Consider the following 24,011-nt stretch of genomic DNA (forward strand, 5'->3'; position numbering starts at 1 on the left):
GGCAGTGTTCAACAGCTCCTGCGATCCATTATTTTGGGGAGTCCGGTACGTACTCAATAGCTGCAATTCTCGTTCCTTCTTTTTTTCCTTTTTTTCTTTTCTCAAAAACAAAAAGCGTTTTCGAAAGCAAAGAGGGGACGAAGCCAAGTTGATAATTATTCCAAGGAATATGAGAAGAAACCTAAGGCTGATAAGCGAGCCAAGCAACAGGACCCATTTAGAAATTGGCAGACACTCGGCAGAGGCCGTTGTCGTGGAAATAACGGCGTGGCATTCGGGGGGATAGTCTGCACATGGTACGCAAGATGGCATATCCATAATTGATCTGGTGGGTTGGGAGATGGGCAGGGAATCCATGACATCAGCCCTCGCAGGAAGGTTGACTTCGTTGGGGTATGAGGGAGATTCCCCTCTGTCTCGCATCTCAGATCGACCTTGATCTGACTTCGCCTTCTCACCTGTGCCACCGCACCCAAGGAGCCCTCCGGCTTCGACTAGAGGAGGAAAGACTGAGGTCATCCCGAGTCTACCGTGCTTCATGTTCCCAGCTAGGACCAGGTTCCGAAAACTTGTGTGCCCACGTGTCGTGTCCGCTTGCGAAATATCAACCTCAAATGCAGCACCTGGGCAGGTTTCTGGAACCGCTATTGGGGATTTGATTGGCTTCCAAGGTATACTTGGCCGACACCCTAGAGCGACAACGCATGGACTCAGGAGACGGCACTCATTTCGGAGGTCCAACTCCTCGACGCAAGTACGCTACAATTACCGTCGGCAAGGAGACAAAATAGCCATCGCCAAGCTTGGGGCGCATGTTTGTCATGACTTGAGCTGGCCCGGGTTCCGCCTTGTTTATGGGGCTCACCAGAGCAGAGAAAGGTTGTGGGTGCAACCACCTCTAAAAGCTCACCTGTTTCAGCGGCCCAGATGAGCAAGATCTGGGCTGCCATAAACTTGGCTTTGAGGTTGTAGGCTTCCCGAGACGGGGATGGCTAGACTACGTGGCAACCCCTTGGCGGTATGACGGCGGGGAACAGTCCTAGTCGCGTAGCTTATTCGCTTCCTTATCCCTCCCTGGTATTATTGTAAGTCGGCTCACGCAAATGACATGGATGAGCTACTGGCTTCTGATGGCACTTGGCCGCTTGGCGGCCGTCTTTATTAGGTGGACGGAAGGGGCTGCCGCTAATTTTCCATTCACGAATCTTCCTACAAAAATTCTCACACTCAATCATCGACGTTTGTCGATGACAGGTCGCAGTTGGAGCCCCGTTGGGGCTCGTCGGAGGGGACTGAAGTCGTTCACCGCGCGGATGACACTTCGGTTTCTGGTAATTGCTTCCATCGTCGCCATGTATCATTTGTTGGACCTTCATTTCCGCTATCGAGAGGACATGAAAGTCAAGTATCTCCCGACAAAGTTCGCACCCCTTGCGGATTACGACGAGGCAATACTTTCAAGCACCGGATGGGAAGTCAATCCCGATACCACAAGTGCTGCACGTGGCATCTTACTGGACAACCGGCGCCATTGGAAGAAGCTTGGAAAAGGCAGAGAAGGTGAAACGTTCACGTTTAACGATACTGTCATCAAAGTCTACAATGAGGAAACCAGTCCTTTTCGAAATTGCATTCAAGGAACAGACGCGTCTGCGAGAAGATGGCCCACAGAGATCCCTGCGAGTCTGATCATGGGCGGACACGATGACGGCTCGACATTGCTGGACGATGAGCGATACGGAGAACACTTCGTCCCTGTCCAAGACTACTTCTTAGCTGCCACGGAACCGTCAGGAGCTCCAAAGTGGCACCTCGTCTCGCCGCTTCTCAAGTCAGGCACCCTTAAAAACCTGGCAAAGAAGTTGCGTAGGTCTGGCGACCGACACTCGTATCGTGAGCTTGATCAAATGTTTAGACCATCTTTCGAGTCTCTTCTCTCAGCACTCGATAGCTTACACATGACGCACAACCTGTGTCACGACGACGTCAAGCTAGACAACATCTTCGTAACATCCGAGCACGATCCTAGAAAGTGGAAATTCGGCGACCTCGGCAACGCCCGCGAGCCCGATCACCCATATCACTACACGCCGCTGTGGACTGCGGACACGCCTCAGCTTCGCGACTGTCGCGCCAACGATGCGCTGCGCCTGACGAAGGTGTACTTCCAATTCCTTCGCGCCTCGAGCGGGAACCCCGACGCGTTTGATGAAGCTTTGATCGGCGGCGTTGATACACTGAGCAGATTCTACTGGGTGGTTGCCCGCTCCCCGATGCCAGTCTCGGCGGCGCAAGTTTGGCAGCTCTCGGCTGTTTACCCACCCCAATTGGTTGGTGAGAAGACGCCGTGGATGACGATGCAGCCTGCGCAAGTTGACTTTTCCCGCGGCTGGGCGCCAACGACCGAGGCCTTCCTTGGTTGGAAGGGGTCCTTGAGAAGTGCCGTGAAAAAGGAGCTGAGGGTTGGAGCCAAGGAGAGCATGGGTAGACTTTTCGGGTTGACCAGATTGTTGGGAATCCCAGTCAAAGCTTGTCAGGCTGTCTAAGACCTCGAAATTGAATCTCATTAACCGGCTAAAGAGTTGAAGTAGGCTTTGCGTCAAAATGGACGCCGGAGTCTAGAGTAGATACCCGTTATCGAAGAGAACAAAGATCGACTGAATGCACAATTCCTTTCCTCCATTGAACCTGAAGCAGCAGAATGCTGTCTACATCCAAGGCTACTGTGATAGAGTAACACTGTCTCAATTCAGTGCTAGCAAGACGCTTGTCAATTTCCGACCAAATGTTAAGGGCCGTCCTCTCAGGCATGCTGATCGGTATACCTCGTTCTAGAGGTGAATGACCCACCTTTCTTTGTAAAGCATTGGAAAAAGCTTTGGAAAGGTCGGCCGAAATGACTGAAAACAGTACCATATTGAACCTGGGCGAATCATCAGTAAACGTGACCTCTCAATCTAATCTACATGCACTCCTAGTGCTTAGTCCCATCAATAGATGTTGGACCCGGGGCCTGGGCCCGTGAAACCTTTCAGTGTAAGTAGACGGATGGATGGGCTCCCTTTCCCCACCTTGCTTTCTGGTTTGGGCGAGCTCGGCCGACGACGACTAAAGTATTCGACGACCCATTCGGTCTCTCTCACGAAGCCGAGTTTCGCAATATTATAAAATGAGCCTCTAATCTTCCAGGAGGACTGAAACTTGCTACTGGAAGCCACGACTTCATGGCTCTCTCATTTTAGATGAGCCACGGTGATCTCACATAACTTTCGGGTACCGTACCAAGCACAGACACGAAGGCACAGCTTGACGACATCACAATGTCTTCCTTAGGCGACCAAAAGAAAACACCGCTCGATGCTATCGTCCAGGGCAGCACCATGCAAGCAATGCCTACGTTCTCCGACGTTTCCGACAAGCGCGCCTTCATGCTGGATCACATGGCACATGCCTTCCACGTATTTGCGCGCAGAGGCTACAGCGAGGGAATGGCCGGGCATATTTCCGTTCGGGATCCAGAGTTCCCCGACAGATTTTGGCTCAATCCGTAAGAAGACTCTTCCACTGGAATATCAAGATATGATTGCAAGGCTGATCTTTCTTCATAGCCTCGGCGTTCACTTTGCGTTGCTAACCCCTGGCGACATGGCGTTGGTGAACGAACAGGGAGAAGTCATTGGAGGAAACAAATCGCGTCCAGTGAACGCGGCAGGGTTCCTCATTCACTCTGCGATCCACAGAGCCCGTCCTGATGTCGTTGCCGCGTGCCACTGTCACACTAGGTTCGGAAAAGCTTGGTCGGCATTTGGACGCCCCTTTGAGATGTTAAATGGAGACGCCGCTATGTTTTATGGAGATGCTCAAGCTGTGCTAACCAGCTATGGTGGCCTGGTCTTTGAAGAAAGCTTGAGTGATCCTGTGGCATCGGCATTGGGTCTAAATGGGAGAGGGTTGATCATGCAAAACCACGGCTTGCTCACCGTCGGCCAGAGTGTTGACGAGGCCGCTTATCTCTTTACACTGATGGAACGTTGTTGTGAGATACAGCTACTAGTGGAAGCGGCTGCAAAGGACGGCCTCGAGAAGCAATGCATCGATGATGCTACAGCTAAGCACACTTTCGAGACAAGTAGCGATTCGGTGAGTGAGAGTGCCCTCCTTGAAAGCCAAACGATTATTCATTGACTCTATTGAACTAGGATTCGCTGTACTGCGAGTTCCAGCCGGAGATCCAGAATGAAATATTTTTGCGAAGACTCAAATTTGGATCAGAAAGTCACGGAGAGTAAATGGATAGATCAAATACTAAGAAGGAGGTATGGAGCATGCAAACGAAGAGCCTAGGTCTTGAGAATATGTATTACGACAAAATGAGACACGTATTTGATGATCTCATCACTTCTCTCCAGCTTTGATCGAACGTGTCCAACCCCATCCTTGATTCCCACACGCAAGGAAGAAACTCCGATGCAGCTCTAAAGTTACCAGTGCCGCTCTTTCGGGCAATTCGTGAGAGAAATTGAGCTATGTTTTGTCTCGAAGAGGCTCCTTCAGCTTCACATCCAGCGATAAAGGCAGCCCAGCACACCCCCGCTACAGCCAAGTTGCCGCGCTCTTCAGCATCTCTCTCGTAATCGAGAAGATGCCTCAACGCTTTCTCGACAAGATGCTGAACTGAAGTTGGGTTGACATGACGAACTTCTCGATAGAAGTATATCTCCACTGCTGCATAAATTGCTTCTCTCGCATTATCGAAGGCAGCTTCTTGCTGATCTTCGACATCTTGCCTCTGATGTGGGGCATTTGTGGCGTGCCCTTCGAAAGTCCATGCGCAAAGGTCATGCTCTAGTATTCGAATGATGTCGACGATTCCAGGAGTCTCAAGTCCGGTCGAAGCATCGCTAAGAACGTTTATCAGATGGGTTGTACGTGATATGAGACTGACAAGAGACTCGGGTAGTCCAAAAATACCCTCAAAGGTTGTGGTCGTACACAGATTTTGTTGAGCCTCCTGAGTGTTTGGAACATTCGTGGTGTATGGATTCAAATGTCTGGGATCGTGGTTCTTCATGAAAACTCTACTTCTTAAAGATGGAAACTTGACGTCGAAATGTGCATTTGGAGGTTCATCCATATATAAATCTGGTAGCCGTAAACTAGGACTGGTGCAGTGGGCGGGTGTCTTCATCTCTGGGTAAATGTGTGTTGTCTCCTCAAAGACTCGGGTATATTGAAGCATGTTGCGGAGAACTTTTGCCTCTCGGCTTTGAAGGGGTTCAACCGCACATGGCTCTTCCATAAGGCGCTCAGCTGCGAGGAGGAATGCCCTGGCTTCGTTGAACTTGCCGCTCATGACCTTGATTACGTTAGTCTCAGCACAAAGGGTAGTGGAAGTTCAAAACACACTGATATTGTGTTCATACTCATCGTCGCCATCACAAACTCGTTCAATTGGCTCGGCCACAAGTCTTCTGCACAAGGCAATCTACCGAGCGATAATTGCTCCCTAGCAGTTTGAGAAAACTCGGCGGCTGCAAGACCCCAGAAACCGGCGACCTCCTCGTTGGTATTAGAGGAGGCCTCTAGGTTGTATGCACAGACCGATAAGATTCCATACAGCAAAGATGTTTTTACGGGATCTGTACTGCCCCAGATACTTATCTCTGATACAGCCTGCAAGGCGCTGGGCAGGTGCAGAAATTTCCAGGGTGGACAGCGGTTGCGCTTTGGAGTAAAAGAATCCAGCATGTTTGATTTGTAGTGATCAAGTAAGAAGAACGTCGTTTCCGGTAGGGAGCTGGTAAAAGTCTTTGGACCTGTCAGAATCAAGTCGAAATCATGTACCAAAGGGAAGGCTCCGGCGTTGACTATTGCAGTGACTCCAGGTGAAGGTACGACCGAGCCGGGAAGCAACTCTTGGAGAGAATCATTGGTTTCGGAGTCCAAGACAAGTAACTCGCTCAACTGCTCGGTTGTATCTGACTGTAGCGTAGTGTGGCCAATGTCCTGGCCAGTGACTATAACTTCTTCCACTGTGACTCTGTAAGCCGGTGATAATCAAGGAAGCCACCAGCGAGGGATAACTCGTGGCTCTTAATGACTACTCCTTATAGGAAGACGCACCATGATCGAGGAGTCTGGCGTCTGAACTCATATTGAAATCGAAGTCCTTGGGCGTCTGAACCCCATTATTTAACTGAGTATCCTTAGGAACAATAACAGAGAAGGCTCCAATAGAGGACGTCGTGGGATTTTCTTCATTGGATATCACTTCGAGTTGATGGCAAATCATATCGACTTCGATCCGATTTCTTGTTTGTTGAATGAGCTCGGATGTGGCAATTAGTTCCTCAACTAATCAATATTAGCTAATTTCTCACGTGGTGACAATAATGACGTATGCTGGTAGAGATGCCTTGATGTTGAATAATCGCATTGGCACCATGTAGAGCCTGGATCAGAGAAGAAACAAACATCCGATTTCACCTTATGTAGATTATGAGCCAGGCATGTCTACGCACCTGTGAAGTAATTTTGTCTGTTTCGATCCGAAATGTTCTCCTGTAGCGAGCTTATGTTCCAAGGTGAGATATCACTTCCCACACTGGGCTGATCAGGTTCTGGCCAAGTCAGCATCCTTTCAGAGATCACCCTTTGGCATATCAATCCTAGACGAGTGCACGCTGAGCAAGTAGGAAGACCTGCGTCACAGCGCACCTTTCTTCTCCGACATGTCAAGCATTTTGCCATTGCGTTACAGTAACCGAACAGAATTAGGTCCCAAAATGACATAACATCATCGAATGTTCCGAAGACAACAGGAAGACTTTCCACCTATTGCTAGCTTAAACTAATATAGTTTGGCGGGAGATTGTGGGTGACTCACACGGAAATGACTCATCGGATGCTAAATCCGAAATCAGTTGTTGAAAGAATAAGGTACCTTCATTCAATTCATTCAAACAAACTAGTTCAAGGAACTGATAATTCATGAACATGGGATAAGAGGATTAGTCTTAGGGTGGTTGCCTTCGAACAGCAATCCGGACTGTTTTGGTGGTTAGCTGATTGGTAGGTACGTGACGAAAGCTCCGGGTATCTTCAAGTTCTTCAAGCTGCCACTGGCCGTTCAATGTTTTGGATCTGGAACTACTTCTACCAAGACAGAGTTAAGATTTCAAGGCTAACGAAACCTGAGGAGCACAAGCCTCCTCTGCTGAGGCGGTTCCTTTGGCCGAGGCTGCTTATCGTATAAAAGGTGTATTTAGGTAGTTTAAAGGTATGCCACACAGCAAAATATTCCATCAAGTGCTAGAGGGCGTCAATACTTACACAAGTACTTTTATAAAGGGTAAAAACAAATCGCGTAATAATCCAAATCTTTTCCCTCCTAATCGTCTGGATAGCTTCGCAGTGAAAATGACTGGAGAAAGACTAGAGACGGTTGTATTGCTAGCAATCAGCTAGTGATATGGTAACAAGTTCACAACCCTGTCCGGGGAAGCTAACTTGTAAGTATGTAATCGTACGAAGGGTCTTGGACGCTTTTACAGCCCTGTAATTATACTACAGACATCTACAAATCATCGCTCGCTGGCTACGAGCCTTCGCTTAACCAAGGTTTCACAAGTACCCGTAGAGCTGCTTTACATCACCTCTACCTAGCCTTATGAAAATTATCGCCCTATGAAACTGCCCTGCCGAGGGCTGGGCTCTGCTCATTAAGCTCGGGAAAACCTTGTCCCAAGTCATTCGTATCACGTTTGAAAGCGGCTCGGTAGAAGCTGCCGCAGATTAGAGGTCACTTACCATTCAAGGTTTGATCAAAGCTCTTTGAATACCTTATTTTCTACTCGAGTGGCTGTGTGTACGATGATCCGTGCTTAGAATGGGCTTGATAATCACATGGACCTCAGCGGTCAGTGACATTGTAGATCATCAAACCAAGCGCTCGTTGATTCAGGGCAATCTGCTGTTGCGCATGCAAATTGGCCAATTCTAACACGTAAGAGTCGTGGTAATGGAGATGACAATCAATTCCTCTCGGAAGCAGCTGTAAACGGAGAAGATGATATGCCGCTAGTCTAGGTGTGAGGAAGATGAAAAATAGTCGTGAGATGGGGTTTCGGGGATGGAGGTGCATGAAAATGTGCTCCCGAGACTTGCGAACAATGAGGGCCCTATCGCTGGTTCGTTCCATTCTTCACAGATTGGCAAAAACCATTGATTGTTAGGAAACTCTCTCCGGAGCTAGTCTGCGGAGGGTCCCAATGCGTCAACGCCAACGTCGAATGGAGGCACGATTGCTGTTGAAAGAGAGTAAGTGCACCATGCAACAGCTTAGAGATTTCGCCTCCAACGGGCAGAAACCTTGGCGTCGCCGTCGTGATGAGGGTCCACGTCTGATGTTTTAGGTGCTTATCTGCACCAGATAATACCTCAGAAATAATTTAGTCTTGGTGTTGGACTCAATGCGGGTCTGTAGGGCTGTGACAGGTGTCGTTCATGACTCGCGTTCACGATCGTTTCAATCTTCTTCGCGGGCATGGCATGGAAGGGGCCGCCAAGGATAGCTAGCAAAGCTTTGCTGCGCTGCGCTACCTACGGTGGAGTCTTAGGTGGTGGACCTAGCTAGATCATTGTCTTTCTTCCTCATGATGTTGAAACTCCAGCTGCGAGGAAAGAAGGGCTTTCAAGTAACTGGACGTCATGCCAGTAGAGCTGGGTCGTACGAGAAAAAGTGGCTAGCTGATGGCCTGTTATGACTGGCCAACGCGAAGGTCACTGGTCGTGTCGATTGCTACCGACGCCCTACGCCTGGTCAGGGTCTGAGCTATCAACGTTCCGGGAACCGAGCTGCAGCGAGTCCAGTGATCAGGAGGATCGCAGGCCGGGCAGGTTTTTCACTGCGCTTGGAGCACCAGGTAATAATGACAATCCACTGGGCTCGTGAGCAGTCAAGATTGAATGTTGGGAGGCACGGGTAGAGGGAGAATTTCTACTAAAGACAAGGGGAGTCGAAGACTTGCGCAGATCATGCAATTTCTTGGGGATCGCTGGCCCGCTGCATGCTATCCGTCCCGCAACACGGACCTGATTGTCGATGGGAACTCAGAAGCGACATGGACCAAGGCCTGCAGATAGCCTAGGAAATCAGATGGCCGAGGCATTTCCACGTCTCTTGGAACGTCTCTTCGTATATCTTCGTAGGTTTTTCGTACGCGGCTATGTTTTCGATCGAACGGACGAAGGCTCGTACAATGCAATGCCGCCGCATCACCAGCATACTCCTCATCATCGCCTTCGACATGAAACGCTTTGGCCTCCTGAGAAGAAGCTTCAAGGATCAGGGGCCTACTACGCGTGGAATTGCAGGGAGAGCTTCAGAAAGAGGGGCTAGGCGAAGAGTGCCTGTCCTTGCTCGATGTGGAACCAAAATTGGTTGCTCTCCAACACCTTAGCCGACTCGCCATAGACGTCTCAAATTCTGTTCAGCCTGATTTCTCGACTTTTTTTTTTTTAGGCAGCGCAACCGCTTATCAACCAGTACCATTTCTTACCGTTTGTGCTAACAAGCGATACAAAAGGACTTGTCTGGTCCGTAGTGAAATGCCACCCTAGCTGCCCATATCGAATCGCGTTCGGGGTTCGTTCTCCCGCAAGATTGAGGTGTCCATTCGCACTAGTTTAGAGCAAAATCCGCTTCTTTTCATACACTATAACGGTGGATATCCTGAGTGACGTTGCGATCGTCTGCTTGTTGGCCACGAACGAGACCGAGCATCTCTTGTTGTAGCCAGGGGAAACCCAAGTCAATGGGCACTGGAAACTGGGAACCCGAAGTAACCGAAATGCCTGTCCTTGGAAACCCCTGATGCCGCTGAACCCTAAGACGCAACATATCAGATCACTCGAAGCCAAGCACCTAGTCCAAGCCAAGGCACCCTTCGCTCCAGCCGCAGCGGAAGGTATCCATGGATTTGGATAGCCGCAAGGGTGGTGTTTGAAAATGCAAGTTGGAGTGATGGTGGCTTGAATAATTACATGATTTGCCGTTCTTTCGCCTAATATCCAAAACCGCCCCGATTCTCTCGAGCCTATCTCCTCTGGGCATCATCAGGCCGTCAAAAAGTTAGTCCACTATCAATGGGGTCTAGTTTTATGGTTTGCCAAAGCCGAGAAAGTTCGACCACCGGCCACCATATCAAACAACTTGTGCCTCGGGTCGCAGCCAAAGGCGAGATGAACGCTCTCATCACACCACCTTCACCCGCTCTGCCGTCTGGTGCCGCGGCGAAGATTGCCGTTGCCCGGTCCCCTCCTTTGTCCCGCTCCAGCAAGCCGCACTGCCTCGGCGTCCGTCTCGAACACGAAATGGAACAAGCGAAGAAGGGGGTCAAAAATCAGCCACCACCTGTGTAGAACTGCGAACCAACCGTGTTACCGTGCAGCCTAGCTCGATCCCCCAGCGCCATTGGGCCGTTTCCTGTCAGACCATGCCCGGCCTTAGTTAAACCTCCGTGAATTGCTGCAGGTCCCCCGGACGCTAGTCTCGGTGCAGAACACCCCATTCCGGAAAGGCTTCAGCAACGGCCCTCTTCCTTCTCTTCCGAAAGCTCGCAAAAGCTCTGCCTGCACGCTAGACCTGCAGCCTCTCGCAGCCCGTTCATTACGGCTGGAGCGTGCAGCATCAAGGCGGGATCGAATCGCACGCACCCTGACAAGCCTGACAAGCCTGGCATAGACATTAGTCTCCACGCAATACGCACGCGAGGGAGACCAGTCGAAGCTCGCGTAAATTGTGAGGAGATTGAGATGCCGTCATTTATCCAGCGATCCGTCACGTTTCCCACCCTGGATGCGGCAGCGCGGCTTGTTGTCTGTGCTTGTGCATCATGGCCCCGTCCATCCCTCCAGCGTCGCATGCCGCCTGGGGCCCCTTCAAAGGTCCCACTTCTCATCTCATCTGGTCTTCATGCCTCTCGATGGGGTTTGAAAAGAGAGTTCGCCCTCCTCCTTCAGATCTATCCCACTCGGCTTCGCTCTTAATTCTTAGCCCTATTGTACATGTATGAAGGAAATACTGCCCCCATCCCCTAGTTTGTGCCGCGACCAGACCACCATCGAGGATCCACATATAACGAAGGAAGACAAGATTTTATATATCAGCCAAGACAGACAACGCCCTTCGATGGGAACAAGGATCTTGTAGGGGCATGTCCCGCTTGAGCATAGCAGTATGGCCTCCGACCAAGTGAGGCAGAATAGCCTCATCATAACAGCATGTTTTTTCACAGCAATTTCAAGTAAGTCGATTGGTTAGAGACTCGGACAACGTGAGAACTGACATAAACGGTGTAGCCATGGTTGTCATTGCCCGGACATTTGTTCGAGCAGTTCTTATCCGAAAGCCTGGCCTCGATGATTATTCAATGATCATTGGAATGGTTTTCACTCTCGCCTACCTCGCAGAGATCTTTGTCGGAAAGGCCAATCATATCGGCTTCCCCTCCAAGGATTTGAGCCTCGACAACATGACAAATCTCCTGAAGAATACACTGGCAATTCAAGTTACGTATTATGTTTGCATATCAGCAATCAAGATATCTATCTTATGCATGTATCTCAGGTTTGGTAGGTCTTTCTATACCATGATGGTGAACGCGTCATATGCTGACTCTACTGGTAGCTGGCACCAGGTCGCTCAACATTCTGTGCATATGCACCATTGTATTCCATCTTTTATTCTTCGTCATCTGTATTGGAGTCACTCTATCTCAGTGTCAACCGCTCTACGAAATGTGGGACTTGACCGGGACTGTGAATGGAGTGTGTATCAACACCACCGCCTTTTTCTATTGTGAGTTATCAGCCATCGACAATGATCCACAGATAATCTATGCCTGTCAGACTAGTTGCTAACGGTGGCCAGTTACATCCGGTTTTAACATCGTAACCGACATTTGGATCCTCGTCCTCCCTATCAAAACACTTATGGGCATTCTTCGGCCGCGGCGAGAAAAGATCGCGCTGGGCATCATTTTCGGCGTTGGCGTGTTTGCAACAATAACATCCATCGTCCGGTTACACACGATTTACACATATACCCTCGCCAAGGATCTCTTCCAGGAGAGCATCCTCATCAACATCTGGTCCATGTTGGAGATCAACATCGGAATAATATGCGCCAGTGTTCCTGCACTGAAACCCCTGTTTACTCCTCGTGCTCTACGGGAAGCCGCAAATCGGAACAAGCCAGGCGGTTATCAGTATCATAGTCATGAGAGATCAGGGTTCCATTCGAACAATTCAAAATCGAGAGACAGGACAGAAAACCCCTACAACTTGGATCGAGTGGGTGGGCAGGTAAACTCAAAGACGGTACTACAAAGCACATCACGTATGTCAGGCAGTGAGGATAGTATCCTTGGGGTATGAGTCACGACTATCAGAACGACTGGGATTTCAAGGCGTTTAAGCGATATATACTTCAGAGAAGCAATGCTTCCGTCACGTTGGGGGCGCTGGAGTGAAGATATTATGACAATATGCAATCAGCGTTCAATCACTCACAGAGTAGATTAGTACGTGCTATTGACGTATTTGTTTGGGAATGAATGTTGAACAGGTGAAAAGGTTTTGAACATTTAGCAATTAATCATTGATCTTTTGATGCGGAAAGAAATAAGGGTAGGCATGTCACCCCATTGAAACGCCAGCCAGTGCATAATCGATATGGCGAAACACCTAGTTCAACCGACTGTATCGAAAGGTAGGCTCAATGCCGCCTCAACTCCTGCCTTGTGAGAATATATGTACGTGAACTTCGACTTCAAAGGAAACTAACCGCAAAACCTCTAATTAAAGCAATGACGGTGGATTACACCCGATTCCTTCGACCTTTTGGGACAAGTACCTTATCTAGGGTAAGGTACCTCGGATATGGACATGGAAGCAGGTGCGTAAGTGTGCATAAAGCAGGACTGCCTCGCAAGCTCATCGACCTTTATCGTTCATCGACGAGCGTCAAGCAATTAAGACGTAGTAAAAGGCCGTCACTCATCACAATATAGGGTCCTGGGTAGGATAATGGAGCGACTTGGACATGCAAAGAGCTGAGTTGAACGTGAGTCGCATGATATCGATCAGACAGGAATGTGAGACAATGAAAACTACCCTGCGACAAGAATCTTTCTAGCTACGGAATTGATAATTCCGAAATACAACAAGAATCGATAAGTTATGCGTCTTGCATTTATAAAAAGAACAAAGGGACGGGATAGAAGGATATCAACCAACAATTGGAAGACACACACAACCCGTGATTGATCAACATGATGACGAGCCAAGAGCTATAAAACATTTTCGATAATATCTGCATGATACTAAGAAGTGTATATCACGGGTTTTCAAAGCAATTACTTGAGCTGTTGGGAATTTTCAGTATTGCAGCAAGATCGGGTTCAAGACGGCAAGTTAAAATAGCAATGGGTCTTATTACAACATGACCCAACACCCATTCACTACTTAGTTACGCCTACCTCGACAGGCCGCAGATCAAGACCACGCGGACAGATCAGACCGCGCAATTAGAACAAGCCCACCGTTACATGTAACCCTACTATCAGTCTTACCTGCTTCGGAAGGCTGGACCCCGCGTCTGTGGTGCCTTGTGATGACTGTGGCTTGGACCCTGGTTGAGTCTGGCGTCATCATTGGTGGCTTTTGTTATGCTTATGTGCCATCGACAAACAAATTCCATCCACAGACTGATCAACCCTTCTAACATCCCACAGCCCGAAACTGACCATGAAGAAGCTGCGGAATGGAAATACGCAACAAAATCACAATTTTGGTTGCGAAGGGGCAAGAATTATGGATTGCCCATCGCGACCTCTAGTACCTATTTCCCATGTGAAATACGAATTTTGGTGAGCGTCGGATGCGGTCAGTTGAGATACCTCAAGCGACCTTGATTATTATCCCTGGAAGGGCAAAATTATGCCGTACGGTATGCTATGTGTAGGTATGCTGTGTCTACTACATATGTATGCGGAAGGCGAACCTACTTTCAGGGTTGCCTTCGATCATTGTGCCTTTTTCCACAAATGGGCAACTGTTCTTTAATGATGTACACGTGGAAACCGCACACACACACAGACCAAATAGTACAAGCGATAGCCTTCGTAGGATCTCGACTTAGCGCAGTATCTCCGGGTTTGTGGGGTAGACTCGGATGCGTCCCGGTGATAACCCCCTGCGTCGAGCTAAGCTTACCTTATGCCATATAAGGGTGTTCGGAAAAGGGAAGACAAGTTATTTGCAGGTAGACCCAGTCCAGAATACTTACTGATTCATCTGAAAACACGTTGATGGTCCGTTACTGGTGGAATCCTGTGCGGGAAAACCTTTTCCTTCGTTCATCAGATATGAGGCTGAAGATAGCGAATGGGCTAGGATATGCTTAGTTGGGTGGTATGTTCGATACTTGGGAGCAACAAGAGAAATTTTGACTATCGCATCGTTGCTTTATCAAAACTTTAATAGCTATAAGTATCGCGTTATATCCCTAAGTGAACCAAGATCACATCATCAAGCTTCACCCCTGATCTCCAGAGCCAAGACTTCCTAACGCCCTGCTCCCGGACAACGCCAAGATGCACCAATACTACCTTCTTGCTCTCCTTCCTGCGGCCTTGGGCTGCCTAAACACCGACACAAACGCCTGTGCCAGCTACATCAAGTCCAACGCCGCCGCGTCGACCTTCTGCGCCACCTTCACCAAGAGCACCGTAACTGCCACCACCGCTCTACCCGCCTGGGCTACCAACTGCTCGCAGAAGCCGAGTCTAATCTCCGCTGAGTGTACTTGCGCCTACAGTGGTGCTGGTGGTAGCTCGCCGACTACAACGTTGAAGACTACCACTACCGCAGGAGGCTCTACGCCCACCGGAGTTACTACCACTCTACCCAAGTCCACTGGAGCTACTTCTACGAGCAAGGCCATCACCGTCTCTGCTGGACAGTCTTATGATGGCGGCATGAAGAAGTTTGACCGCAGCCGTACGTTGTCAAGACGAGTAAAAGAATGATGGATGATCGAATACTGATTCCAGAGCAGCTAGGGTTTGCGCTGAGCAAGATGAGACAGGTGAAGCTGATGCCATGTTCGTGCTTGAGGCCGGTGCCACCCTCTCGAACGTCATTATTGGGCCCGATCAGGCAGAGGGTGTTCACTGCAAGGGAACATGGTTTGTCGTTCCTCAATTCTGAAGGGAGTTTCGATGCTGATTGATTATAGCACACTGTATGGAAACCACCAGAAGAGAAGACATGGAGAACAGCAGACTGACAGTGTATAGTAACAACGTTTGGTGGGAAGACGTTTGCGAGGATGCTCTGTGAGTCTTTCTATATCAGTTGTGCAATCATTTCTTGTTGATAGCTTTCACTCCAGGACCTTGAAGCAGACCAGCGGAACCTCTTACGTCAACGGCGGTGGTGCCTTCAAGGCCGCGGACAAGATCGTCCAATTCAACGGCTTTGGAACTGTCTCGATTAAGAACTTCTACGCTAATGAGTGAGTCGAACTCATCGTCTTTTGCCGTGATGCAACCTGCTAAAACATCAACAGCTACGGAAAGGTCGTCCGAAGCTGTGGCAACTGCAGCGGTAATGGAGGTGCACGCAACATTGTCATGAACAACGTGATTGCAAAGGACGGTGGAGTCCTCTGCGGCATCAACACCAACTACGGCGATACCTGCAAGGTCACTAGCTGTTGCCAAGATGACAACAAGATTTGTGATAGGGTATGATGACTCTAAGCCTGAAATCTCTTTGCATGTACAAGGAAGATTTACTTACTTTGGACTGTAGTACACCGGAAATAACAGTGGTGCCGAGCCTACGAAGATTGGCAGTGGCCCTGACGGCACTTACTGCGTCGCCACAAGCTTCACCACGGCCTGTTGATCCTTTATAATGATGACGACCAAACGATCTGTATAAGTTGGCTTTGTCCAAGCTGTTTATTGCTGGTTCGAAGCTGCAGACTCGTAAGCAAGGGGTGGGAGGTTTGGAAGCTTCTGGCTCGTGGAACGTAGTAGCTTGCACTGTACATAACTGAATTGTACACTCAAATCCATTTATCTGTATCTTACTTGTCGCTAAAGCAAACAATCAAACGACTGGCGATGCGGCGAATATCTCGTTCGCCCTAGTGCACTTCAATGACTCATTCCATCGCATGCCAACGATAAGTTATTCGGCGATTCGATTCAGGCCGAACACAAAGTTTTCAAGATCTTCTTACGCATCAGTACTCAGATTTGCGCCAGCCGGCAGATCCAAATTGTGTTTCTCGAGGTTTGATGGAGTCGAACAGAATCTCAATGCACCTGACATGCTTACTTAGTACTTTGTTAACGTTGGGTGACATGTTTCCCAGAAACATCTATGGTACCTGTGCTCTAGGTGGCAGACTTCACTCCTGTCGAAAGCTAGTAAACGGTAGAGTAATATGCACTCAATGTTGAGGCTACATAGCGTATATAGCCTCTTGGCAAGACCACCTTGCGACTCTGCTCCATCCCAATCTGCCCCAGTCACCTCGGCCAACTTCTGCGTCTGGGCTTCTTATTTCAAGTCTGGGTTCGTCTCTTTGAATCCAGTCCAAATCGGTGGCTTCTTTATCAAAATGACGAAATGCGGAGCCTGCAAACCAAAGACCTGTGTTCCCGATCATCGCCTACGGGCTCTGCGGGCTACGAGCACTCCCGGGCGTTTAGGAAAAGGTAAGAAGCTCTGCGGCAACTTTACCAAGACGGGCATCGCGAACGTGTCCGCGGTTCCGAGCTATGCTAGGGGGACTTGTGCAACAAAAATCATTTCAAAAGTTGGCTCAGCATATCCTTGCTTGCCCACGACGACGGAAACCGAGCTTAGATAGCGTAGCTCAAAGTCCTCGTCCTATATTACAGGCAAAAGAACTCGGATGATCCAGTTGAATTGAGGAGAACTGAGTGCGGTGTTCCCAGAGCTGGCGATATCTCATTTTTGTTCCGCAGACTCCATATATAGTTCAAGATAGGACATCGCGTCCAATCTAAATATCGCCTCACCGAGATAAGTTGGCCTTGAGCAAGGGTCATCCATGCTCAACTCGACGGCTCTCAGTGAGAATCAAGGTTCAAACAAGCTGATCCAGGGAGCTTTGTCCTGCTTTTGTTCTACTTAAACACTAAACGATGGCGAGAAGTATTACTCATCTCGACAGCAGGTCATTTTTGTCGACTGTTATCGGGGTCTTCGAATTATTGTAGCGCAAAGTTATCATCTCTTCGGAGAGGACCGGACACTAGAAGCAAGCTTTCAGTCAGGATCCACCGGTTGCAGATCCACAATGACAAAGCCGGTCCCGGCGCCCGTCCAAAAAATTGTATCCGTAATCCGAATCTTTCATTCCCGTTTCTTTCGGTTTTCGAACCAAAACCGACTGAGCAAATAACATCGGAAAAACATGCGCTCCAGTCTCTCCTGCGAATTCTGCCGGTATGTCCCCCATTGGTCTCCGGCCTCGCTTCCGGCGATCGATCGGATCCGATGTAACGGCCGCTGACCCAGTTTTAATGACCCCGCAGACGGTCCAAGATCAAGTGCGTCAACAGCGGAAGTCCGCCGTGTACCAAATGCGAGAAGTCGGGAAGATCGGACTGTGTACTGACCAGACCCCACGTCGCGCCGAATGGACGGGCGGCGAAGCGGGCGCGGCGAGCAACGGAAGAGGCTTCATCTATATCCCATGATCAGGACGTTGAGTCTCAGCGACAACTTCTCTCTGCGCCCCATTCACGGGGCCCGGCGACGCCGTCGTCGGGATTGGAGTATCGAGATGGCAGGCAGGAAATGGACCACCATCTCGAGCAAATCCCCAAAGATGTTGTCTACATCGCTCTCGAGGCCTTCTGGCGCAAGTTCCCTGAGCTTCGCGTTATCCACCCCTCATCTTTCATGAAATCGTTTGGGTCCAATTGCCCTAGAGAAAGTAAGGCGTTGTTGGCCACAGTTCTTGCAATGACCAAGACCCAGAAGCCGGATTCGGATCGTCTGCGATCGCAGATCCTCTTTCCGAGCGAAAGATATGCATCATATGCATGTGATGTCCTAGCAGCATGCATACTCCAGCCACCAGGTGTCAAAGTCATCCAGGCCCTCCTTATTCTTACGTTGTATGAATGGGGCACGCGAGATTTCCACAAGGCCTGGATGCATTGTGGTAGGCCAACTTCCAAAGTCTTGCGTCGAATCTGTCTGACATCAAACAGGAATTGCAATTCGGATGATGCAATTACTTCATAGTTCGCGAGTAGCGCCCTTTCCACTTGAGATTCCACAACGCAGCGAGCAAAACAGCCTCACTCCCGCAATCGAGACAAGGACATTCTGGGCATGTTTCATTATGGACTGCATGGTGAGCTCGGGAACATACAACCCACGGGTGCTTCCCAAACAGGAGATGGCAAAGCTGAATGTGCCGCGGCCGCCTACTTCTACCGAGTTTGCTTTAGGACCAGGATCGTCAGCGCAAGCTGAAGGTGCGGGGGAAAATTTTACATCGAGTGGAACCGCAACTTCGGTGTATCTTGATTTGGACCAGAGTTTTGGGGTCATGGCTGATGGGTTCGACATCTACTCTGATGTCATGGCTTTTGTGTTCAACGACGGGCGTAAAGCGCCAGGCATGTGCTTACCCGAGAACTGCCCCTGGGTTCCTACATCACCCGTGGCATGTTGGCGTCGGAGACTCGAGGAATGGAGAACGAAGCAGCACCATCGATTACACTATCCGGCCAACAGCGTTGCTGCATACGCTACACTAGGCTATGGTGAATCCTTCGTCTATCTAAATCTACTTTATTACCAAAGGTTTGCCGAAGCTTCCCCCCATGTGCAGGGACTTCACTGGGCTAACACGAAATTTCCGTAGTGTTGTCATGCTTCAGCGAGAATACTTTCCGTTCCTACCGACTATTGACATGACTCCTCGTGGACCCATAGATCCCCCTACTCTTGAAGCTGAGGCTCCCCCGGGCTGGTGGGAACAAAGTGCAAAAGAGCTATTCGAAGCAGCAGGCCACCTGTCCAGCGTTCTTCGAGAAGCTTCAGAATGTGGCGTTGCAGTCATGACGCCCTTCGCTGGGTTCTGTGCGTTCTCATCTTGCTACATCAATCTATATGGATTCATGTTCCCAAGAATTGGCGTTGGCTATGCTACCAGGGCGGAAGAGTACATGAATTGGAGTATAGAGTATCTCAACAAGTTTCGCGAAGTCTGGGACCTCGGGGACGGATGGGTGAGTCATTGATGCCATTGGAGACGTAGTCCCGGTGGAACACCGCTATTTTACTTATGACTGACGCGTAACAGCTCAAGACCATCCAGAACGGGTCGTTGATGTACCAACGAGCCACGTCTGACGCCCAGAAATATCGCGGACGATCTCGCTTTGACTTCAGTGTCTTACATCAGTCTGTTCATGAATTTCGGGTAGTCGATAGATCTGCTCAACATTTAGAGGAAATCAATAACGCTGAGCGGGGCGCCGTCAGCACCGGCGAGGGCAGCAATGTCTCAGGCGACAAGGCGAATCAGAATATCGGCGGGTTAAACCCACAAGCGTTGATAGACGCTGTTGGCAGTATGGATGATCAAGGGCTTTGGCCGAATTGGTGGTCAATGCTGGAAGATGTCGATGCTTCAGAGATGTTCACGATGGGCTAGCCGCATTGGACAAAGGCTTTGAGTGGTGGGTACTTTTCAAGAATGGGTATTATTGAACTAACTATGTACAAAAGTCCGAAGTCGAACTGCCCTGGCAAATGCGTCACGCTCAGCATCAGCATGTCCCTGGTCATGGCCACTTTTCAAAGAATTTCTGCTTCAATCTGCTCCAGTGCTTCCCTGAAAACACTGCAAATCTTACGTAGCTCCTCCTCTGTTGTCGTGAACGGGGGAGCAAGTAGGACGTGATCTCCTCTCGAGCCATCCACCGTGCCAGCGCCGGGGTAGAGAGCGACGCCCTTCTCAAAGGCCCGCTCTTGAACTCGTAATCCAAATCGCAGCTTGGGATCGAAGGTATCCTTTGTCTCCCTGTCCTTGACAAATTCGACAGCCCAGAACAAACCTCTTCCCCTGATGTCACCGACTGATTTGCACTTGATGAGCTCAGTGCGCAGTAGCACTTCAAGCTGCTTCCCTAACTGAGCGCAGCGAGCGACGAGGTCGTCCCGCTTCACGATCCTTTGAACAGCCAACGCAGCTGCGCAGGCAATGGGATGGGCTTGGTAAGTGTGTCCGTGGTTGAAGGCGTTGGATCCCTGTCTCAGCATGGACACGACCTTCTCGTGCATCAGAACGCCGGCAATGGGGCCGTAACCTCCGCCGAGACCCTTGGCGACTGTGACGATATCGGGAACAATGCCCTCTTGCTCAAAAGCGAAGTAAGTTCCAGTGCGTCCGGTGCCGCACATGACTTCGTCGAGAATGAGAAGAGCGCCATGCTTGTCGCAAATTTGACGAGCACCAGCGATGTAGCCGACAGGGGGTGCCACGCAGCCTGCGGTAGCGCCCACCATAGTCTCGGCAACAAAGGCAATGACATTGTCTGGGCCAATCCTTTGGAACTCGTCCTCGATCTCGGCAAGTAGCCTAGCCGTGAATTCATCCTCGGTCTCATCTGCTCTCTGGTATTGGTACGGATATGCTGGTGAAACATATGAGACGTGGGGGTAGGAGAAGCCCTCGTATGGGACCTTTCTCGATGCGACTGTTGAAATCGACATGGTCGCCATAGTGTTGCCGTGGTACGCTTGTTTTCTGCCAATAAAGTGCTTCCTCTGCGGCTGACCATTTTCGAAATGGTACTGACGGGCTAATTTTAGCGCCGATTCGACGGCTTCACTTCCGCTGCAGACGAAGAAGGCCTTCTCGAGACCATGCGGATTGCCATCGAGGATAAGGTCGGCAAGTTCCTCAGCCGGCTGTGTCGTATAGGCTTGCGTGTGGACGTAGCTCACTTTTCGGGCTTGGTCCGAGATAGCTTGAATGACTTCCTCGTTGGCATGGCCAATCAAGGCTACAGCAGCACCACCGCATGCATCGATGACTCTCTTGCCGTTGGCGAGGTTTAGGTAGATACCACTTGCTGATTCGACCATGGAGGGGTGCTGGATTAAAGATCGGTGCATAAGACGACCTTCTCCACCCTTGGTCTTGGTATTCTTGACTGTGTGGGGTTCGGCGTTGACTGCTGTGAACAGCTCGTCGTCTCTTGCGGGAGCCATGGCGAGGGATGTGGACTGTAGAATAATAACTTGAGGTGAGATGAATGTGTAAGTTCTCTATGTGGTTTCTGTTCCCCGAAACAAAGTGGGAGAAAAGAGACAACCGGCACTTTAACTCTCCTAAATAGACCTTCGTTATTCGGCGCTAGTGCTGAAATCCGAGAATCATCGGGATCGACAAGCCAGCGGCTCCGTGTTCACGGAGCCCAACCGGCCCTTCCAACGGTGGGCCCGCGTCAAAATCATCGGAGGAATTACAATAGAGAATCCACTTTGGACATCTCCATAAAATCTGCAGACGATGATAACCGCATTATCGCGTGAGAAATTCTGATTTCGGTTCTGACGTAAACCCGATAGCCGAAAGCCGACTTACAACATTCGATTTTCTCACTCAGACTCGAGAATATGATAAGCTCGAAGCCTCTCAGGGAGGAGGCTGAAACTTTCAGTTCGAAGAGAGTATGCTTCTGACAGCTTCTGCCAAATCCATTTGAGTTTCGCCAAGATGGACAACGAAAAAGGCACCTACCCCGAGCGACAAGTCGTCCAAAGACAAGATGGGCACGATACCGACCACTCAAGTGACGACCAAGCCGTAAGTTCAACTCCCAAAGTGGAGCAGCAGACTTACGATGACCGGAAAGCTTGGGTCACGGTTGCTGCATCGTCACTTACCATGTTTGTCTACCTGGGAGTGATCTACTCATGGGGCATCATGCAAGTCAAGCTCGTCGAGACGACGGGTTCTAGTCTAACAACCTTGACATTTGTCGGATCAATGGCGACATCTTTCATGATTTGTTTCAGTATTGTTTCCGACAAGATCATCAGCAGGATAGGATATCGGCTGGCTGCGTTGATTGGTGGTTTATTCATGGGTTTGGGTGAAGTTCTCGCAAGCTTTACTACATACCATGTTGTGGCTTTGTTCTTTCTACATGGTCTCGTCTTCGGCCTTGGTGGTGGCCTTTGTGTCTTTGTGAGTGCAACAAGACTCCTGCTGGGTCTGCAAATGTCCTACTGGCGCAAACCATAACAGCTAATATCATTCCTTACCAGTCTGTCTCGACTGCCCCGATGGGTCTCTTCAAGAAGCATAAAGCATTGGCCATGGGGTTTGTCTTCGGTGGGGGCAGCTTGGGCTCTGCCATCATGAGTGTTGTAGCCAACTACCTTGTCAAAGACCTGGGCGTCTCTTGGACGTTCCGCATTCTGGGTTTCATTCTGTGGGGTGTTTCTATCCCTGCATCCTACTTCTTGCCAAGGAGGATGGCTTCGGGAAAGAAAGCCTCCCGTCAGCTACAGTGGTCAGTAGATGGAAACAGCGACAACTTGAACATGGCTGACATGTCTTAGGTATCGCTTTAAGGAACCTCGCTTCCTCCTGCTCGTCGGCGGCACTGTACTTTCCTGCTTCCCGCTCTTCATCCCGCCCTACTTCATTCCGATTTTCTCGAGATCAATGGGCTATACTAAGGAAATCGGTATCATTATGCTTGCCTGCTGGAACTTAGCTTCTACCTTGGGCCGTGTTGTCGCTGGATGGGTTGCCGATACTCTTTTGGGACCAGTCGAAAGTCTAGCAATCTGCATGCTCTTCATGGCTCTGAGCTCTCTCATCGTCTGGCCTCTTTCATCATCAATCGGCATCTTTTCCGTCTACCTCGTATTGAACGGTATCGGATGTGGTGCGTTCTTCAGTCTCACGCCTATCGCAGTGAGCGCCACATTTGGAGGAGAAAACACCCTCAGCATCATCCCCGTCGTCTGGACGACTTGGTTCTGCGGTTTCTTTTTTGTAAGTCATAATATGCCGTGCACTACTTAAACTTTTGCTTATCAAGTTAGGGTACTCCCATTGCTTCAGGACTTTACTCTGTCTCTAGTGATGCTGATGGTCTTGAGAAGTTTCGCCCTGCCGCATATTATGCCGGAGCAATGGCGTTAGCGGGATTTGCATGTGTTTCGGGGATCAGATTTGCGCGGAGGACGGAGAAAACCGAGAGGTCTTGATGACAGGATTCATCAGATGACCTGGTGGGTAAATGAACAGCATATTTCTGTCGAAAGTGCACCGAATAACGGCCGATTACTAAGTTAGAAGTTGACACTAGCACGCATGATACCACAGATAGACCATAGAGAGTAAACAGAGCATAGAGACTGCTCAGATGGAGGGCTACGAGCACTCAGCATCAGCATTGACATGAATAATGATATTCACTGATACCTCCAGCCTGGATCATCGTCACTTCCCAAAAGTCGCACGCGAAGCACAATGCGAGTCTTTGGTGACCAGACTGGCATGCCTGATCAAACCAACCAAGAGACTGGATCCACGAATGCTCACGATGATTTCGTTGAAAGCCATGCAATGGGCGTCAAAATCAATCGTTCAAATCAGGCGTGACGATGGCCATTCAAAAGCGCATCAGAGTCTTTGGTAATTGGGGGAGCGTTTATTGGCGGGACTTCGCATATGCGATGATACTACTTAGCGATGCGGGGAAGTAGCTTCGTGTTACTGGTGGGTTTAATCACTGATATTGGATTACTTGGCACAATGTGACACTAAACACCCCTCAAATTGATAACCCTTGGCAAATCTCCAAACGACCATCCATGGATTGGGATGATCACCATATGGCTTTATCGAAGAACGT

At 49.6% G+C, this 24,011-nt stretch overlaps 9 protein-coding genes across 9 annotated transcripts; 7 read left to right on the forward strand and 2 right to left on the reverse strand.

The window, feature by feature from the left end:
* Window positions 1-1,352: 1,352 nt before the first annotated feature.
* On the forward strand, window positions 1,353-2,546 carry CPAR01_05469 (uncharacterized protein; the record flags this gene model as incomplete). The annotated part of the gene is made up of 1 exon (XM_060489747.1): window positions 1,353-2,546. One exon carries the CDS (start codon window positions 1,353-1,355, stop codon window positions 2,544-2,546), a length of 1,194 nt encoding a protein of 397 aa, XP_060351213.1.
* Window positions 2,547-3,320: 774 nt separating this feature from the next.
* On the forward strand, window positions 3,321-4,289 carry CPAR01_05470 (class II aldolase/adducin domain-containing protein; the record flags this gene model as incomplete). The annotated part of the gene is made up of 3 exons (XM_060489748.1): window positions 3,321-3,547; window positions 3,609-4,140; window positions 4,200-4,289. The coding sequence occupies 3 exons, from the start codon at window positions 3,321-3,323 to the stop codon at window positions 4,287-4,289; spliced, it is 849 nt and encodes a 282-aa protein (XP_060351214.1).
* A 71-nt stretch (window positions 4,290-4,360) lies between these two features.
* On the reverse strand, window positions 4,361-6,901 carry CPAR01_05471 (uncharacterized protein; the record flags this gene model as incomplete). The annotated part of the gene is made up of 5 exons (XM_060489749.1): window positions 4,361-5,356; window positions 5,407-6,032; window positions 6,124-6,354; window positions 6,522-6,834; window positions 6,887-6,901. The coding sequence occupies 5 exons, from the start codon at window positions 6,899-6,901 to the stop codon at window positions 4,361-4,363; spliced, it is 2,181 nt and encodes a 726-aa protein (XP_060351215.1).
* Window positions 6,902-11,239: 4,338 nt separating this feature from the next.
* On the forward strand, window positions 11,240-12,438 carry CPAR01_05472 (uncharacterized protein; the record flags this gene model as incomplete). Its single annotated transcript, XM_060489750.1, has 4 exons — window positions 11,240-11,306; window positions 11,362-11,634; window positions 11,690-11,860; window positions 11,933-12,438. 4 exons carry the CDS (start codon window positions 11,240-11,242, stop codon window positions 12,436-12,438), a joined length of 1,017 nt encoding a protein of 338 aa, XP_060351216.1.
* A 2,219-nt stretch (window positions 12,439-14,657) lies between these two features.
* Window positions 14,658-15,975, forward strand: CPAR01_05473 (pectate lyase; the record flags this gene model as incomplete). Its single annotated transcript, XM_060489751.1, has 7 exons — window positions 14,658-15,063; window positions 15,122-15,251; window positions 15,302-15,307; window positions 15,363-15,401; window positions 15,458-15,580; window positions 15,635-15,812; window positions 15,880-15,975. The coding sequence occupies 7 exons, from the start codon at window positions 14,658-14,660 to the stop codon at window positions 15,973-15,975; spliced, it is 978 nt and encodes a 325-aa protein (XP_060351217.1).
* Window positions 15,976-16,699: 724 nt separating this feature from the next.
* CPAR01_05474 (uncharacterized protein) lies at window positions 16,700-16,951 on the forward strand (the record flags this gene model as incomplete). Its single annotated transcript, XM_060489752.1, has 1 exon — window positions 16,700-16,951. The coding sequence occupies one exon, from the start codon at window positions 16,700-16,702 to the stop codon at window positions 16,949-16,951; it is 252 nt and encodes an 83-aa protein (XP_060351218.1).
* A 570-nt stretch (window positions 16,952-17,521) lies between these two features.
* On the forward strand, window positions 17,522-19,783 carry CPAR01_05475 (fungal specific transcription factor domain-containing protein; the record flags this gene model as incomplete). Its single annotated transcript, XM_060489753.1, has 5 exons — window positions 17,522-17,553; window positions 17,643-18,277; window positions 18,327-18,927; window positions 18,989-19,355; window positions 19,430-19,783. 5 exons carry the CDS (start codon window positions 17,522-17,524, stop codon window positions 19,781-19,783), a joined length of 1,989 nt encoding a protein of 662 aa, XP_060351219.1.
* Window positions 19,784-19,926: 143 nt separating this feature from the next.
* CPAR01_05476 (aminotransferase class-III) lies at window positions 19,927-21,345 on the reverse strand (the record flags this gene model as incomplete). Its single annotated transcript, XM_060489754.1, has 1 exon — window positions 19,927-21,345. The coding sequence occupies one exon, from the start codon at window positions 21,343-21,345 to the stop codon at window positions 19,927-19,929; it is 1,419 nt and encodes a 472-aa protein (XP_060351220.1).
* Window positions 21,346-21,853: 508 nt separating this feature from the next.
* CPAR01_05477 (major facilitator superfamily transporter) lies at window positions 21,854-23,361 on the forward strand (the record flags this gene model as incomplete). Its single annotated transcript, XM_060489755.1, has 4 exons — window positions 21,854-22,327; window positions 22,408-22,655; window positions 22,705-23,146; window positions 23,197-23,361. The coding sequence occupies 4 exons, from the start codon at window positions 21,854-21,856 to the stop codon at window positions 23,359-23,361; spliced, it is 1,329 nt and encodes a 442-aa protein (XP_060351221.1).
* Between the last annotated feature and the right edge of the window lie 650 nt (window positions 23,362-24,011).

The sequence above is a fragment of the Colletotrichum paranaense genome, assembly GCF_030867605.1.
Source record: "Colletotrichum paranaense strain IMI 384185 chromosome Unknown Scaffold_4.1, whole genome shotgun sequence".
Lineage (NCBI taxonomy): Eukaryota > Fungi > Ascomycota > Sordariomycetes > Glomerellales > Glomerellaceae > Colletotrichum > Colletotrichum paranaense.